Source organism: Seriola lalandi, unplaced genomic scaffold (assembly GCF_002814215.2).
Source record: "Seriola lalandi dorsalis isolate HSWRI2012SDOR001 ecotype SW California unplaced genomic scaffold, Sedor1 jcf7180002054935, whole genome shotgun sequence".
NCBI lineage: Eukaryota > Metazoa > Chordata > Actinopteri > Carangiformes > Carangidae > Seriola > Seriola lalandi.
Window position 1 is genome coordinate 132,046 of NW_019525487.1, and position 18,908 is coordinate 150,953.

Below are 18,908 nucleotides of genomic sequence, written 5' to 3' on the forward strand. Positions count from 1 at the left end.
AAATGACCTCTCCATGAGCCAAGATACACAGCAGTGTATCAACAAGAAGACATGGATGTTAACCATGCTGGAGGAAGAAAGACGTTAGTTAGACGTAAGAGACACAAACAGTGATGTAAAGAGAAATCACCACATGGAACCTGGAACCTCTGCAGGCTTGTTTACACCTTCAGAGTCTCCGAGGTCACATGTGGGCTCTTAGTCCACCTGGCTGTCAGGTGAAAGGTGTAGGAGTCCCACGACTCCAGGTTTGAATGGGTGTTAAACTGCCCGGGAGGGGATGTCACTTTAATTGAAGGGAAGCTGTTCAGACTGAGGAGTGTGTGCAGGACACACCTGATTGGCCAAGGCAGGACCATGCTGGATAATATCATGTTGCGATGCAGTAAAAACTGAGTCAGGTTGAACTGTTTTGTCAGAGCTCTCTGTGTTGGCACCCAGCTGTGTTAACGGACCAACTCCATTCAGATGGATGAGAGGGCTGAGAGCTTCCATGCAGAGCTGAATTCAGCCAGAACCACATTAAGATGACAGACTGACCTGAGAGAACAGAAGCAAAACGTCCTGAATCCAAATCAGGATATACATCACCTGAATGACAGAGAATCTTCACAGACACAAATCAAAACACAAACACATACAGTGATGTTTTAGACAGTGGTGTAATTTTGACTTTGTGTTTCACCATGACAGAGTCCTGGTCCACAGATCCAGTTCCATAAAGAACCTGACTTGGTCATAGCTCTGACGTCAAGCTGCTTTGTCCATGATGGGTTGAGACAACAAACCAAAGACAACATGTTTTTTATTCTACATGTCCTTTAATATTGTGTTTGTATTCTTCTGTATAAAGACAACATGTCAACATGGACTCTGTGGTGCGTTCAGCAGGGATGGAAAAGTTACAGTTAGACGTCTATTATCAAAGCACAGCACGCACGCAAACACTCACACACACACACACACACACACACACACACTCACACACAGGTGATTGATGGTTTTGTCCACTTAGTCTGACGTATGTCTCTGTCTTCCACAGTGAGCTTCATGGACTGCGGTGGCGGTAAGGTCTGGTTCAACGTTGGAGAGTCGTCTGATTTCAGGGTGAGTGAGGATGGCGTGGTCCTCACCCTACGACGCGTCAGCTTGGCGGCACAGAAAAAAGCCATGGTGGTGGTCTATGCTCAAGACTTGCAGTCCAAACAAGTCTGGAAGACTAGAGTGTACCTCCAGGTCCATCCAGACGGCAACAGCACAGGCCCTGAGCAGGTAAAGCAGGTACAGAGCTGTGTCACATGGACTTTTCTGTTGGCTGTGAATAAGCAGAACAAGCTTCTTCAGTTAGAGCTCCTGCTCTGCAGAGAGCCAGCTGTCTCATTATCTTCTGTTTACATTCATCCCTTCATTCAGTTAAAAGAAGCGACAGGTCTTTGTTTTTCAGTTCCTTTTCTAAGTATATTGTAGGAAATCTCTGAGCAGCACAGAGACACATGCACCCCCCCACACCAGGCTGAATACAAATAAAACACAATGATGTCAGTTGTCTACAGTGGTTCAACAACAGTTTTCAGCTGCAGTTTCCCACATTGACCATTCACAGTCTAGACCGATACTAGGTTTGGTTTTAATTTATGAAATAAACTTGTTATGAAATACAGTACTAAATTGGACTAAAAGCTTTCATGTTTCCTTCAAGGTGATTTTTAATTTCTCTGTGTTCTCTAAACTCAAGGTTCATATAATGTCTGTAGTCAGGTGAGACAGTACAAACATAATGCGCAGGTCATGGTGGATGAATCGGTCAGAGACATTGCTTTCACCAGGACACTGGACTTCAATTTCCGGTTTTATTATTGACTTGACTTACTCTTTTCACTCTTCTCTTTATTTTCATCTGAAACCTTTCTGCCAGAAAGCTTGAAAACGAACTTCACCCATGTGCAGGAGCTCCACGTTGTCATGTGCACCCTGATTGACAGGTACAGACAGAAGTGAAGAGACAGACAGGGGACAGAAGAGATGTTAAACTCTTTAAGGATTTTTTTGACTGTACACCGGCCCGCCGATGTGATGGCCCACTGGCATAGCGGTCCACTGGGATTTCTCCAGGTGCCCTAAAAGGCCATTCGACTATGATTCACAATAATCACTCAAAATCAGTTGGAGGAGGCTCTCTCTCGCTTTCCCTTTATAAATAAAGAAAAAACTGAAAATAATCTGTCCCCAGTTTTAATAAGTCAAAAAATAAAATGAGCCTCAGTCTCCTGTGTATGACCCATTCATCCACCATAGCCTTTGTGGTTATTATAATAATAATAATAATACATTTTATTTAAAGGCGCCTTTCTTGGCACTCAAGGACACCGTACACAGTTACACAAATTGAGATTAAAACACATTAAGAATGAATTAATTAATTAATTAACAATAATAAAAATGAAATATAAAAATAAAAACAATACAAAAGTTATTGAACTACCACACACTACTGGGAGAAAACCTTTACTGATTAAAATACACTTATATGAACCTTGTGTTAAGAGAACAGGGAGAAATTAATTCGCAGCCTCTTGTGGCTGGTATGAGTATTACAAAACAAATACTGACAAAGAAAAAGCAAAAAAAACATCCACTTGCCTCTCAGGGCTTCCACAGTGTTGAAATTGCCATTTAAAGAAACTTGTGATGGACATTTTTCACTTTTCTGACCTTTTTAGATTAAATAAATTATACATTATTAAACAGGTGCAATGCTAACTCGGTTAATAGGATCATGACTGGAAAGATATGGTCTGTAATAAGATCAAGTTTTCTTCCAACTATTATGTTTTGTTAATTCCAAAGACTAAGTTGTTCATCCCCTATACACACTGCACCCCTCACTCTCTATATGAAGATGAACTTTCATTAAGTCATTACCTATGTTTTTGATTTAATTTTTCTTCTGTAGAGCACTTTGTGCTGTAATTATGTATGAAAGGTGCTACACAAAGTTTATTGTTATTATTATTATTATTATTAGTTGTAGTAGTAGTAGACTTGGGCTGATGTTTTATCAATTATTTATTATTAAAAAACTGATACATATGATACAATATATAATTTATGTTGTTAACAAAATTTGAAACATAAAATACAATCATATTTATGTATTTATATAAAAACACCTGAATCATAACATACAGTAATATAATTATGTGTTCATAGAGCGTGACAGCATGAACACATACCTGGATGTGAGTCAGTGTCAGTTTTCTGAGAGAGAACTGTATAATTTTGGACAAGCAGACAACGTGGACAACCTGATGGGCTGTTACTTCTCCCCACGCCTCCAGTAATGTTGGATGAACTATGTACAGATATAAAATCACAGCTTTTTCAGCCCAGCAGGCGTCTGAGCTTGGCCAAGTACTGACTGCAGAGACAAAGCAAGTCAAACAGCCATCTGTTAGTTTGTTTCATGTACAACAGCGATAATAAGGCCCTCTGAATGTATTTAGACAAGACACTGGCCTTGATTGGCTGTTCTTCTAAACACAGCCCAGAAATAGCCGGCTGCCGTATGCCTTAGCCTCTATCAGCAGAGAGTGAGAGAAGCTGTCAACAATTCCTCACAAGGAAAACCCATGAGCAGCATCTATGGCAGCTAACAACCAGTCATTTGGCAGGGGAGCAGTGTCAGCACTGTGACCGGACCAGGGTTGTTATCACATGAAACTGAAGAGGCATCACATTCAGAGCCCAGTGAATGTCAGGAAATCAACACCTCACTTGCTGTGTATCAAGTGTTTAGCCTGACTGTTGTGGACACCAGTTCTGTCATATGCAAAATATACTTAATTCTTCAATGTATGAGCCTCAGCTGCAGAGAAAACCAGACTTTTATTTAAAACAGGCTCATATTACCACAGGCCTTTACTAGCAGTATAACAGGAATATTTCATCATAATTTAGTGAGAAGCCTCATTAATTTCCATTAGACTTCTGTTACAAATTTCTGTTAAATGTAGATTTCCAGATCATTATTTCATGTTATACTACTGCTCTGTATGTTCAATAATGATATACATAGTGTATTATTATATAAATATACAGAGTATTATACAGAGTCTGTATAGTCAATAATTTGTTTTACTTTGCTTTTTTTTTTTTTTAACATTTTAAATTTTACTCCTTTCACACAGCTGTTTTATGTGAAAAGAGAAAATGCTTCTATTTTGAAAGACGACTTTATTGACATTGTTTGATAGCACCAGTAGAGAGAACTTGTGGTTGTGTGGTGTGTACTGTAACCACGAGGCTGCAGGAAGTGTTGTTTTATTGACAACTGAAAGAATGGCTAAGTAGAAAGGATGTGAATGAATTAGTGAATGAGAATAGTTTGTGTTAATCACAGCAGAGTGGTGAGTGTGACATGATGCTGCTGATGAATTATTGCTTTTGAACAGCGAGGAACAGAAACCAGCACAGTCACACACATGTCATCACTGTGAATGTCTTACATTCTTACATACTCTCTGACTCACTCAAAGCTCCTTTGACTGCTTACAGATGATGTTTTCTTTCATGTGCATGGATCTCGATCTGTTTCTCTGATGTAATCAGTCTCTTCCTCATGATATCAATATGTTCATCTCTCACCCCAACCAAGGTCTAGAGAAACCTGGTGTCATGTTTGATGACCAGCTCTCCTTCTCTGACCATGTTGCATCATCTCCTGGCATCCACCCAGTTCTTGCTCCAGACCATGGTTATTTCTCAGTGCTCTTCTGGTAGACCTCCCTTCACACAGTGAAACCCTCACAGATGATCCAGAATGCAGAAGTCCGTCTGGTCCTCAATCATCCTAAAAGGTCACATGTCACTCTGCTGCTCATCGACCTCCACTGTCTACCCATGACCTCCTGAATCAGGTTCAGTCTCTAATGCTGCCTTCAGAGTGACTTCTGGGTCTGCTCCATCTACTTGAACTCAATCATTCAGCCTGATGCTTCTTCTCAACCACTGAGTTCCTCCAGTGAATGTGGTCTGTCATCATCATCCCTGCACACAAGACAGTCTCAGTCCAGATTCTTCTCGTCTGTGGTTCCCTGATGGTAGAACAAGCTACCAAAGTCTATCAGAGCAGGAGTGCCCCTCTATATTCAAGAATCTGTTGAAGACTCATCTCTTCAGAGAGCACCTCCTCTCCTAACACCCTATCACCCGAACATGTCTAACTAGCTCCTACTGTGAACTGCACTTATTAAATACATGTAGTACTTAGTACTTACACCTAGGCCTCCTACTGCACTGAAGCTTCAGTGATGTCCCTCACTGGTAGTCATGTAATATGTTCTCTCTTCTGTTTGTTAGTAATGTACCTAATTACCTTTCATGTAATGACTCTGATTTCTTCATTACTCTTCTTTTAAATACATTTTTACTAAATAAATTCCATAATACTTTATGCCTCCATAGTCAGAGCCAGATGTGTATAAGAGACAGCACACACACATGCAGTGACAGGTGGTGGTCATTTATCAGACGGACTATAATGAGAGCATTAATCCAACCCACTGGAATGAGGTCAGAAATACCCTGAGTCACCAAGGCCTCCCAGCTGGACGGCTCTGTAACTCAGCCGTGCTGTGTGTGTGTGTGTGTGTAGCCCACTAAACAACGCTTGTTTACTGTCTCTGCAGGTAAAGCTTGATGATGCAACACTGACTCAGAGGGTACCAGTGATCTTGTTTCCATGGCACAGCGTGGTTGTCAGGGGTGATGGTACTCTTAGGCGTGTGAAGAGGGACTGGGTCATTCCGCCTATCAACGTCCCCGAGAACTCACGAGGACAGTTCCCCGAGGACCTAGTCAGAGTAAGACACACACACACACACACACACACACACACACACACACAGGCAGACCAAATGGTATTCCAGCAGTCGGGAGCATAAAACCTAAAAGCAGCTTCACCATTTTTGCATTTAACTCTTGCGATACCGGAGAGCGTGTACCATCTGACCAGTCCAACCAGCCTGTCAGAGACACACTGTGGAGCAGGGGAGTGCAGAGCTCTCTATACAGAAAGTGTAGAATGAAGTTGAAGCAGGATACCTGGCTCACATGGGACAGAAATGTTTAAGTCCATGATTGTGCAGCATACATGATGCTGTGAAACATAAATAAACTGAACAGCAGAGGACCAAGAACTGATCCCTGAGGGACACCGGATATAACGTCTAACTGTCTAAACATAATGGTGAGATTTGCTGAGAGATGTGTGCTGCAGGTTTTCAGCTCCTTGACTGACTGGTTCCTCCCTCCACACAGAGGTGGGGCTTCAATGACATCACCAATCTCAGGAAATAAATGATCTTCATTACAAAATATTTACTTTGGCTAACTCCACCTGAGAAGAACTGTTAGAATCACTGAAGATATTACTTAAAGGTATTATAAACGGACATGAAATATTAGACAAAGAATATGTGAGGTACAGACTGAACTACAACCAGACAGAGAGAGAGATGGATGGATGGAGCAGTAGATGGTGTTGATAGGGATGAGACTGCTTGTTAACCTTACAGTAAATCAGATACTGTGCACATTAAAGGTCCATATAATAAAAAGGTAGATATCTGTTTTTTGATTATAAAGCAGGTCTACGTTGTAATACTAAACTCCATATTTTCTCTTCTACTGTGTTTTATTTGAAGTGTTGATCCATAAGATATATTTATGGATTTAAGAACCAAAAACCATCTCAATGTAGTTTTACATCTTTCTACATCTTACATATAGTCTTACATGTAGTAACAACAGTCAGTGGGCCAATCAGAAGAGAGACTCTGAACCTCTCTTCTGATTGGCTGACTGAATGATCCAATATGTGGACTGAGCGCTTTGATACTTTCACAATAGAACCTAGAACCTAGACCTGATATCACTGCGCAGGATACCACGGTGCAGGATATCACTGTCAGGATTAGGGATGTCACGATACCAGAACTTTAGTAGTCGATACCAATACCAGTGAAATTCCACGATTCTGAATATCTATTTTTACCATGGTAAAAAAAAAAAAAAAAAAAACACACACACACAATAAATCCCATGTACTTTCTCTTTCATTCCTTTATTGAAAAATATCAATAAAAAACAAAAAACAAAGTGGCATGTAGCCTTCAAGAATTTAAAATAAACAATACTATGTACTGGGTACTGTCCCGCTTTTTGCCACGTGGCGTCAACTTGGTACCGAAGTATCGGTTCTGGTGACAACCCTAGTCAGGATATCACTGTGCAGGATATCACTGTCGGGATATCGTTGTCAGGATATCATTGTCAGGATATCACTGTCAGAATACCACTGTGCAAGATACCACTGTCAGGATACCACTGTGCAGGATATCACTGTCAGGATATCATAGTCAGGATATCATTGTCAGGATATCACTGTCAGAATACCACTGTGCAAGATACCACTGTCAGGATACCACTGTGCAGGATATCATTGTCAGGATATTACTGTCAGGATAAAACTGTCAGGATATCACTGTCAGGATACCACTGTCAGGATACCACTGTGCAGGATATCATTGTCAGGATATTACTGTCAGTATAAAACTGTCAGGATACCACTGTCAGGATACCACTGTGCAGGATACCACTGTCAGGATACCACTGTCAGGATACCACTGTCAGGATACCACTGTCAGGATACCACTGTCAGGATACCACTGTGCAGGATACCACTGTCAGGATATCACTGTCAGGATATCACTGTGCAGGATACCACTGTCAGGATATCACTGTGCATCGTTTGCTGAGTGTTTCCTGTTCCCGCCTGAGGTGACACAGACATATCCAGGTCAGACTAACACAGTTCAGCTGCTCTTGTGTTTGATTCTGTCTTTACCTTTAAACCAGGAGTAACTGACAGAAGCTGCAGGAGATGACACAGTGAGCACATGAAGTTGATGTTCTCCTCTGATATAGGACCCAGCTCTGTCCTGTGTGTAGTGCATGAACTGTGAACTGTTCCCCTCTCTCTCTCTGCTTCAGATCCGCTCAGACCGAGACAAGAACCGGATGCTGCGCTACAGTGTGACAGGCCCTGGGGCTGACCAGCCTCCCACCGGCATCTTCATCATCAACCCCATCTCAGGCCAGCTGTCCGTCACCAAGCCTCTGGACAGAGAACACATCTCCAACTTTCATGTAAGACAGTCTACATGTGACAGCAGAGCTCAGCTTCATGTTTGACATCAGCAGCTCAAACCTAAAACAGTGTACCTGAGAACCTCAGTGTAGTGTCGAAGGGTAGAGTTAGTATCTGTGCTGCTCTCACTCTTTCCCTCCCAGCACATCTCTCCTGTTTCCTCCTCTCAATAACCATCTCACATCAGAAATAGATTCACACTGTTCATGTCAATCACACTCTGTCCCAGACATTATAACTGAAAAAGTCTGACACTCAAATGTTGTGATCTGTAGCACAGAGTTAGAGAAGCAGCGCAAACAGAAGCATGCCCTGGATCACGCTCGGTGGCCGTACAGGAAGTGCTCTCCAGAGACTGTGGAAGTAATGTGGAGCTGTTTCTAAATAAACTACAGCATCACATTCCTCTTAATGAAGGAACAAGTAACTCAGAGCAACACACACAGACGGATGTGCACACTGTCTGTCAGAAGGACAGAAGGAAAAAATATATAAAATCACCTGCATCATATCATTTAGAGAAAAGTTGAACACTGTTTGTGTGAGCTGCAGCCTCTGTGTGTTTGAAGCTTCTGGTCATGATTCCTCTCTTCATCACTGATGATGAAAGTCTTCTTCACCTGTTTTATAGCCATACAAGTTTTTTTTCTTTCATCCTCAGGACTCAGTCGACCAATTCCTTTTGTATTCTCCAGTTTCCCTGTAAACACGTTTTTTATAGAAAAATACACAACTGTTGATTTTTGTTTTTGTTGAACCTCATCATCTTCCCCACCTGCACAGTCACCTCTTCACTCCTCACACTGACACGCGCCAACACCTCTCACTGAGCTCTTTGTGTTGAAACAGCATCACAGCTGCACAGCAAACATTTACAAACATTCTTTAAGTTAAAATTTTCCTTAAGGTCTGAGTTAAGGTTTACTTAAAATAAAAAGAGATGCATAAAACAACCTAAAGTCGTCTCCTTAAGGTTTCCTTAAAATGTTTACTAAGGTATTCAAGGTTTTCTTGTTATCTCAATCTTACACTTAAGGAATCACTTGAAGTCAGTTAAACCGTTACACAAAAGAACCTTAGATTAGATTAGATTAACTTTATTTATCCCACAACTGGGAAATTCATTTACCACAGCAGAGAAATAAACATCTATAGAATAAACATCTATGGAAATATACAACAAAAATATACCAAATATACACTAATAAATACAATATACACAATACACACGATATGTACATGAGAAAGTGCAAGTTTGCACATAGTCAGGAAGAGCAGGAGTTGTGGAGTCTGACAGCTGCTGGAATGAAGGACGTTGTGATCTGAGCGTCCCAGCGGGGGGAGGGGGGATGAGGTGTATGCATTTCTGATATTAGCATACAACAAGTCCAAAGTTTTATTGTCCCTGGTGTGACAATCCACATACTGGGTGAAGGTAGGAAGAGCAGAGGACAGGAACGTGTGGTTGAAGTCCCCAGAGATGAGGAGGAAGGAATGGGGGTGCTGGTTTAGGAGTTGAGAGACAACACTATGGATCTGGTCTGTGGCTGCAGCGGCGACGGCCGAGGGGGGGATGTACACAGTCACCGCAATGACATGTGAAAACTCTCTCGGGAGATAGTACGGCCGCATGCTAACCGCTAACAGCTCCAAGTCTCTAGTGCAGAGTTGTTCCTTGACACTGATGTGTCCAGGGTGGCACCATCTCTCATTAACGAACACAGCAACCCCTCCTCCCTTCTTCTTCTTACCGCACTCCGTGGTTTTCCTGTCCGCCCGTACCAGTTGAAATCTGTCCAGTGTGACATGTGAGTCGAGAGAAAGTTCACTCAGCCACGTCTCCGTGAAGCACATGATGCTACACTCACGAAACTCTCTCTGAAGCCGGGTTAGCGCAGTAAGCTCTTCCATCTTGTTTCACCGTTCCATCACCGTTTTTTTCCCGCTGTCTGCGCTTCACTCCAGCTCTACAGCCTCTCCTCCTTCTCTGGATCTCCTCAGGGATCTCTGGCCGCCCAGCATAGTGAAGGGGTGTGTGGGATACAGCTAACAGCTGGTCCCGAGTGTAAATAATGGGTCCGTGGTAGAGTGAGTCTCCCAACGTTGCATCAAAAAGTTCAAAAAATAGCAAGAGGCAAAACACGACTGTAAAAGTATAAACACCCATTGCTGCACTTGCTTAAAGTGTCGGTGTAATACGAGAAGAAATCACACTAAGTAGTAAAAGAAAAAAAAAGCGGGATCAAAGTAAGAAAACTACTAAAGGTAGCTCTGATAAATGAAGAAGCTTGAAAATCCTAAGAAGAGTGGGTGAACACCCTTAATGATTCTGTGTTACTCACTTCTTCTAATGTTACCAACTTGCCAGAAGTGACAAACACGTATCACAAGCTAATGCCAGCAAACAAGCGGTTGCCATGGAAACAGTAGAATTTTACCACTGTAGCATCTTTTTTTACTGCAGTGAATTACTTTTCCTTCACTAAGGAAACCTCTTAAGAGATTCTGTTCAACATCCTTAAGTAACTCCTTTAGCTAAACAGAAATTAAACCTTAATTGTTGTACTTAAGCAGAAAACTCAAGGTGTTTTGAGCAACTGGCCCCAGGTGTCCAGTTCCTTTTAACTTTTGTGCAGAGTTGTTCTTTGTTAAAGAGCGTGTGTCTCCCACATTGTTTTATGTTGACGTTAACTGACTCAGACTCTGCATTTTAATGTGGTATCTATTATTGTATTTTAAACTTTTAAAATGTGCTGAAGCTCAGAGCCTGAAGAACAAATGTGTAACTGTCCAAATGCCTCTGAACTGTAGAATGCAGGTTACACTCACACAGTGTGTGCTGAGGAAGTGAGCACATCTCAGATGATTTCCCTCCTGTGAATCTGCTATCACCATGTCAGCAGCTGTTTTTATTTTTCATCTGTGCTGTCGTTCTCTCCTGGATATATCCTGTCTCACGCACAGAGATGAAGGAGTCAGTGTTTAAAGAGACTCTGCCTGTTTGCTCACTATATCTAATACAGTCACATCCACCTGAGAGAGCACAGTCTAACCTTTTGATCTGCAGGAATGCACACACACCACTCACACAGGGGAGTGGAAATCTGGAGTTGCAGCAGCCTGATTTGCATTAAAGCCGTCTGATGAATATGCATGTGATTGGATGTAGTTGTCAGAACTGGGAGCTGAGATTGGCCCCATGTTTATTCATGAGGGGCTTTGGCTCTTTGAGAGCCGGTACAGATGCTACATCTACTGCAAAGGAATGACTTATCAAGGGTCCAGACCTGTGGCTCTATTCAACATGTCTGACCATGTGATACTGAATAAATACTCTGAGGCCTGCTGCTGGATTTTCAGTTTCATTATGTTTATTCAAGTTACATAAAAACTGAAATCATTTGTTTTGTAAAGAGTGATGTTGATTAAGTAGTTGTGATGATTTTAAGTTTTCATCTTTGAGCTGAGGTAACCTCAATCAGACCCTGACTTTTCATCCCGTTCCTCCAGTAGCTCAGATCCTGGATCTAGGTTTAATATCTACAAAACTGTGACATCACCAGCAGCCTGTGTTCATTGCTAATTAGCAAATGTCAGCAAGCTAATAGAAAACAATCCTTGCTAAACATCAGCATTTTAGCATGAAGCTGATATTTGGAGCTGCACACTTAACCCGTGTGTGTGTGTGTGCAGTTGCGAGCCCACGCTGTGGACCTGAATGGGAATCAGGTGGAGAATCCCATCGACATTGTTATCAACGTCATCGACCAGAACGACAACAGACCAGAGTTCACACACACTACCTTCAACGGCTCTGTACCTGAGGGATCCAAGCCAGGTACACTCCCACACACACACACACACACACACACACACACACACACACACACATACGTCTAACAAACTAATTTAATCCCTCCTCACTGACGTGTCTGTTGTCTTGCTGTGTTCCCAGGATCCTTTGTGATGACAGTGACAGCAGTGGACAAAGATGATCCAAAAACTGCCAATGGGATGCTGCGGTATAAGATCCTCTCCCAGAATCCCCAGAGCCCCTCCTCCAACATGTTCACCATCAACAACAAAACTGGTGACATCATCACTGTGGCAGCGGGCCTGGATCGGGAGGTGTGTGTGTGTGTGTATTTGTGTGTTTGTGTGGACATGTGTGAGGCTCATCCCTAACCCCATATGGAGCAGCTGCTCCTCAGCCTGTGAGTGCAGCCTGCAGGGTTTCCTGCAGAGACGGCTCAGTAGATCGTTCTGCCCTCTGCTTCTCTAGAGGTTGTTGCAGAAGCTTCAGAAAATGAACACATTCTTTCATCTTAAATAATTCTGTCGTTCTGTATTCATTCATGCAACACTGTTCACACTGAACCTTGAAGGATTACTGGTTTAACACAATGAGCTTTCAACCACATCTCAAGGTCTTTGACTGCAAATAGAGTTTACTTAGTTGTTATGGAGATCTGTCATCATGTGACCTCAGCATGGGACAGGTTTAAAAACAAAGACAAGAAGGGACTGTCAAATGAACTGTAATTAATCTAAATTATCATTTAAAATATGTTGACTATATTAAAAGTCTTTCACACTAAATGAGGTTTAACTCGACTGTGTTTCTGTCATTGAACTGATCCTATTCTGCTTTTGAATTAAGAAGCTCATTATATTTATGTCATTACATCTGCAGTCATTTTCTCTCTGAACACTGTTGTTAACACTGAGTCATCAGCTGTGATGCTGCTGAGACACACAGTTTAATTACATTTACATCAACTATTACCTGTGCTGCCATGTTTGAACTGTAATGATGATGATGATGATGATGATGGTGGTGATGATAATGATGATGATGATGATGATGGTGATGATGATGATGATGATGACGACCCTCTCTGTTTTCTGTCTGACTGTAGAAAGTCACCCAGTACACCCTGATCATCCAGGCAACTGACATGGAGGGAAACCCCACGTATGGCCTGTCTAACACTGCCACCACTGTGATCAGGATCACGGATGTCAACGACAACCCCCCTGAATTCACCACAGACACAGTAGGTCCATACACACACACACACACACACACACACACACACACACACACGCTACACACATACGCACTCACACACTCTAAGGGGGAATCTAATGGCTATGAAGCAGCACTGAAGCTGTGAGCATTTATTGGCAGTGGCAGATGGTGAAGGAGCAGAGAGCCAGTGAAACATCCAGTGTGTTTATGCCTCAGTTTGACTGAGCAGGTTGGACATGAGGAGCAGTGCTTATGGGAAATGTGGTCTTTATTTTGGGAAACAGCAGAACTGAGCTGCTGAGAGACAGAGGACATCGTGTCCATGTTGGTCTCAGTTCATTACACTGACATACTGATGCCGTCTGTCTGTCTGTCTCTTTGACTGTTTGTCTGTCTGCCTGTCTGTCTGTCTGACTCTATTTGTCTCTCGAATTGTCTCTCTGTCTGGCTCACTCACTCTCTGTCTGTCTGTCTTTCTGTATGTCTCTCCATCTGTCTCTCTGTCTCACTCTCTCACTCTCCGCCTGGCTGTTTGTCTCTCTCTCTCTGTGGCAGTTCTTCGGGGAGGTCCATGAGAACAGGGTGAATGTGATCGTAGCTAACCTGACAGTGACAGATAAAGACCAGCCTCATACTCCGGCCTGGAGCACTGTGTACCGCATCATCGCTGGAGATCCCACGGGACGCTTCTCCATCCCCACTGACCCCACCACCAATGAGGGCCTGCTAACCGTGGTCAAGGTGGGATTTTAAGACCCTTGGTTTTAACAGTTGTACATTTAGCGGTTGAACTGAGCTGAAACACAATACTTACATTTAACAGTGTGATCCTCAGGCTCTGAGTCAGTATTGTTTGCTGCCATATTATTTTCATTACCAGTAGGGACGGGTATCGTTAAGAATTTAACGGTACTACTACTTTTATTGAGACCACTAACCGATCAGGAACTTCAGCGGTACTTTTGTAAGAAAAAAACAAAAAAAATGAAGAACAGAGTTAACATTGCTTATTTTCTCATGCATTGCTTAACAAATGAACAAAGAACGTGGCCATAGCAATCAGATGGCTATTGGTTATGGCTATGTGGCTCCAGGCTGCAGCATACAGAACACACATGACACAAGGACGGATGAACTACAAGCTAGTTGGTCGAAAACTGTAAACTGTACACTATTCCGTCTGTGTGAGATCGCTCATGTTTCCGCTCTCACATGCAAAAGTCTGAACCACACTAAAAAACGTTTAGCTCTCTCTGCCATTGACACTAAAAGCAGGGTTTGTGTCTCTGTGCTGCACTGTGCTCTGGCGCCCCTCACACAGGGAGAGAGAGAGAGAGAGAGAGAGAGAGTCTTAATTTCTCAAGTACTGAAAGCAGAACCGATAACGCTGGAGCTTATCGATACTCTGTTCTTTAAAAGTTTAGCCCCAGGGCCTGTTTGATACTAGGTTTCGGTACCCATCCCTAACTACCAGGAGACCAGGACCAGGAGAAGAAAGACGCAGAAGGACCCAGATCCAGAGGCCCAAAGTCAAACCAGATGTGAAACAGAGTGTAGCTCAACTACAATAACCACCGCTCCAGTTTTCACTGTCATCAGACTAATAATAAGTTCAGTGAACAAAGGTAGTTTTCAGGCAGGTTCTGTGAGGATCTACAGGAAGCAAATATCTCTGAGTGTGAAAGTTTGTTCTTGACTTGTTGAATTTCATGGACCATGTTAACCCCCACACCCCGCCACCCCCCTCGCGCTCTCTCTATACAGCCAGTAGACTTTGAGCTGACCCGCTCCTTCATGCTGACAGTGGAGGCGGAGAATGAGGTCCCGCTGGCCCGAGGCATCCACCTGCTTCGCCAGTCCACGGCAACCGTCTCCGTACGCATCCTGGACATCAACGAGAGTCCAGAGTTCAGCCCCAACCCCAAGTCCATCAAACTGGAGGAGGGTCTGCCTGCCGGGTCTCTGCTCACCACCTTCACTGCCCAGGACCCAGACCGCTTCATGAGACAAACTGTCCGGTAAGACCCTCACTGGAAACCAGCCTTTGATTTATTGGAATTAATTCTAAGGTAACTGTCAGTGAGAGAATCAGCTTATTATTAAGAATTTAAGGTAACCTTGGACTCGGTTACAATATTTTATCTATTTATACAGTGCGTGTCTGAACCTCTGTGACTGTCAGAGTTCACTGATGGTGGAGTGGGTGGTGCCACCAGTGGTCTGCAATAAACCTTCACTGGATGCATAAATGAAATATCAAACAAACAAAGTAAAATGATACCATTACCATGATCTACAGATCAAATAAAATCAGTTAAACATTCATATAATGGTTGAACATGATGAATTCAGACTGATTGTGTCCTACAAAACCTGTAACATCTCCACAATATGACATGATATAATCCTCAATTACTGTTTACAACTCAACTAAAACACATTCACATATATAATCCACATTCACTCTGTTCATCATGCACTATCCACTGAGGAAAAAGGAAGAAAGAAATAAACTGACAACATGTGGCACTCACTGAGTATGCAGGGTTTCCTAGTCAGATCTACAGGGGCTGTATCCCAGCAACTACCCAGCAATGGTGACACCCTCATTTTCATTGGTGAGACTTTGGCCCGTAAAAGATTTATTAACCTGAAGAAGACATTGTTCTTATTTTATATCCAGTAGCTGCAAAAAGCAAAGTAACTGTTAATAAATACATAATAAAGTATGAATTAATCTTAAAAAAGCAACAAAAAAGTCTTAGTAAAGGTTTAACGACATACGTTTTTTAAACTGAACAAATGTGTTTGTAATGCTGTCATATACAAAATAAGAGACTCTTTAGGCTTTTCTTAATCAGTCTATATACTGTTAACGAGTTTCTGATAATGAATGTCATTTGAATGACATTTGTGTACGATGCTTTTATTAACACGTATATAATATTTCTAACACATAATAATATTAATAAGCTTCTTTTATAAAGTCCTTACCCATTAACTGACACCTTAATACAAAGTATAGCATGAATGTGTGAGTGAATGGATGAGTGTGCAGGGCTTTGAGTTTGCCTTATGTCCATTCAGTGGATCCTCTGGACTGACCCATGATCTGGAAGTACGTATCTGTGACGAGCTAACAGCTGGTCTGTTGTCTCTGTTTCCTGTCCATGTGATAGTGTGATGGCGGGAGGAGTAATGAGTGGCCTTTTGCATCCTTAAACTCATTTCATGTCCTGACCATGAACTCTTTAAAAGCTTGTGAGGAAGGGGCAGGGCAGGTCCACTGTAGAGGGAGGAGGAGGACTGATATTTGCCCTGAGATGCAGAAGCAGCATTAGCAGGAGGTGGAGGAGAGGTTACAGGCTGATGGATGGTAGAAAGCAGGAGAGATTAGCTGTGAGAAACTGGTCCCCTTTAAGTCTTCTTCACAGTCGTATGAAGGTAGCAGCTGTTTGAGCAGAGTCCTCAGCCTCTCTACATGTTATTTGTGGATACTAATCCCATCATTTATCCATGGGTAGATTCTGGCAGTGGACCTGAGTTTTGAGAGGAGCAACCATGTCCAAGGAGGATGAGCAGAACTGGTGTCCATGGAGCCATGCCTTATCTTTTATACTAAAATACTGAATAGAAATTATTAGACTCCATCAAAACTGTCCAGTTTGGGCTTTGGAAGGATGATAGATGTTGGAGATGCAACAGAAACAGGGTCACACTGTCTCATCTGCTATATGAATGTGAAATGGTTCATGACTTCTGGTTAGACATAGTTTACTCACTATGAATATACTAGACACAAGTCTCATTGTGAATCCAGCATGATGCATGTTGGGTATTTTGCCAGTGTTCCTGGGTGAAACCAGCCTTAATAACAGGTAGCAGAATAGTGTTAAAGTATTGGAAATCAAAAGAGTGAGTCAGTGTTAATGAATGGAGAGACAAGCTGGTTAAGATGGCCTCTTATGAGCAGTTTATCTACAGTCTAGATGTACTCTGGAAGATATGGGGCCCATAATTGAGTGCAAGAGGTAGAGGTGATCGCCAAGACTGATATTCACATATCCCATCTCTATTCTATATGTATCATATAATGGATGAATGGACGAAGATGGACGAACATGAAGTTTAATATAGATGTCTAACAGCCTGTATCATACACTGAGGAATGTGCATGTTGTGTTCTTACATTTTATATGTGTGAAACTTTTATATCTTTAATAAATGTTTTTAAACTGAAAATAATGACAATCACAGATCATAGTATACTATCCCTGCAGGTGCATTCAGGTGCATCACCACCTCCCTCTGGACTGGGGGCCAGTCTAGGTGTAAAAAGATGGATTTTCTTTGTCTGTGTTCATTGTGTAGTAGATTTACTTTGGTGTTTGATGATACTTTGATAAACACCTTGATGATGTGGAGCTCTCCAGGTCCAGAGGCTTCACTGACTGTATTTGATGATTATATTATATAATTTCATTTGGGCTGTGGGGTGAATGTTTGCCTTTGCTGCATGCTGTTCTTTGCAGCCTCGCTCTCAGATAAAAGCTGGATGATTTGTGTGGAGTCTGTGTCTCCAGCTCCAGCAGCTCTGAGCTAGCAGCTCAACGACCAGCAGAGCCTGTAGGACTGCTGCTTTCTGTCCCCAGCCTTCTTTCTTTTGCATCCCACTATTTGTTTCTAAATGTAGTGCTGAAATCTCTGTAGCCTAGCAACAGCCAATAGTGGACGCACACTTTGTTCACAAAAACATGCGAGTGCACACATGCTGACACAGATAAAGAGAGTGTATTGTGTGCTGTGGAGCGGGCCGGGGAGAGCGTTTTGGTGTCTGATTTTTCTTTTCTGTTGCTTTGTGTTGCGCAGTAGCTGCTGCCTGTACACTTATTCTTTATCTCACCAATTAACAACAGACAGAATATATCACCTGCTCATGGCTGCTTCATGTCACCTGTTTCTTCAGTGTTGTCTGAAATGTGACTATTTGTACTGATGTAAATCCTGTTGAGATAAATCCCCAAGCTTCGTGCTGTTGTTTACGATTCAAGATCAAGTATTTTCACAAATAAACACATGTTCTGATATAATGTAGAAGTCTGTTAGAGGCAGAGTCATTTCCAGCAGGAGTAAATGAATGAGACTGCCGCAGCCTCCATACATCACCCCCCTCCAGCAGCTTGGCCTGGATCCAGGCAGTAGATGAAGAAGCCTCTCTGTGCCATTCTCTCACGCTGCCTCTCTCTCTCACTCACAATCCAGGTACTCCAAGATGTATGACCCTGCCAACTGGCTGGAGATTGACCCAGTTAACGGCCGGATTTCGACCATTGCCATCCTCGACCGAGAGTCTCCCTACGTCAAGAACAACCTGTACAACGTCACCTTCATGGCCTCTGATAACGGTGAGACCAGCTGGTGTTCTGCAGTGACCCCGCCCCCCTGCCACACACACACACACACACACACACACACACACACACACACAGCTCACTGCTCTCTCAATAACTGCAGTCGTGCTGGTAGTGTGGAGTTAGTGTCTCAGTCCAGAGTCTGCAGTTTGGCTGCATTGTTTGGGAACAAAAGCTTGTGAGGCTATGAGCTAACACACTGCTATAGAATATATTCAACACATTTTTACACCCCAGTTTTCTAACCAATTCATTA

The 18,908-nt window shown here is 42.6% G+C and overlaps 1 protein-coding gene across 2 annotated transcripts in view; it reads left to right on the forward strand.

Annotated features, from left to right (window-relative positions):
* LOC111644546 (cadherin-2-like) overlaps window positions 1-18,908 on the forward strand; it is a 70,197-nt gene that overhangs the window by 33,724 nt on the left and 17,565 nt on the right. The window contains exons 3-11 of one of the 2 annotated variants that reach the window (XM_087170221.1): window positions 1,043-1,281; window positions 5,688-5,861; window positions 8,053-8,208; window positions 11,903-12,047; window positions 12,165-12,337; window positions 13,129-13,266; window positions 13,797-13,982; window positions 15,006-15,259; window positions 18,504-18,646. In XM_087170221.1, coding sequence (XP_087026347.1) covers window positions 1,043-1,281; window positions 5,688-5,861; window positions 8,053-8,208; window positions 11,903-12,047; window positions 12,165-12,337; window positions 13,129-13,266; window positions 13,797-13,982; window positions 15,006-15,259; window positions 18,504-18,646 — 1,608 coding nt within the window. The remainder of the gene's footprint in view (window positions 1-1,042; window positions 1,282-5,687; window positions 5,862-8,052; window positions 8,209-11,902; window positions 12,048-12,164; window positions 12,338-13,128; window positions 13,267-13,796; window positions 13,983-15,005; window positions 15,260-18,503; window positions 18,647-18,908) is intronic. The other variant, XM_023393441.2, reaches the window with a different exon arrangement.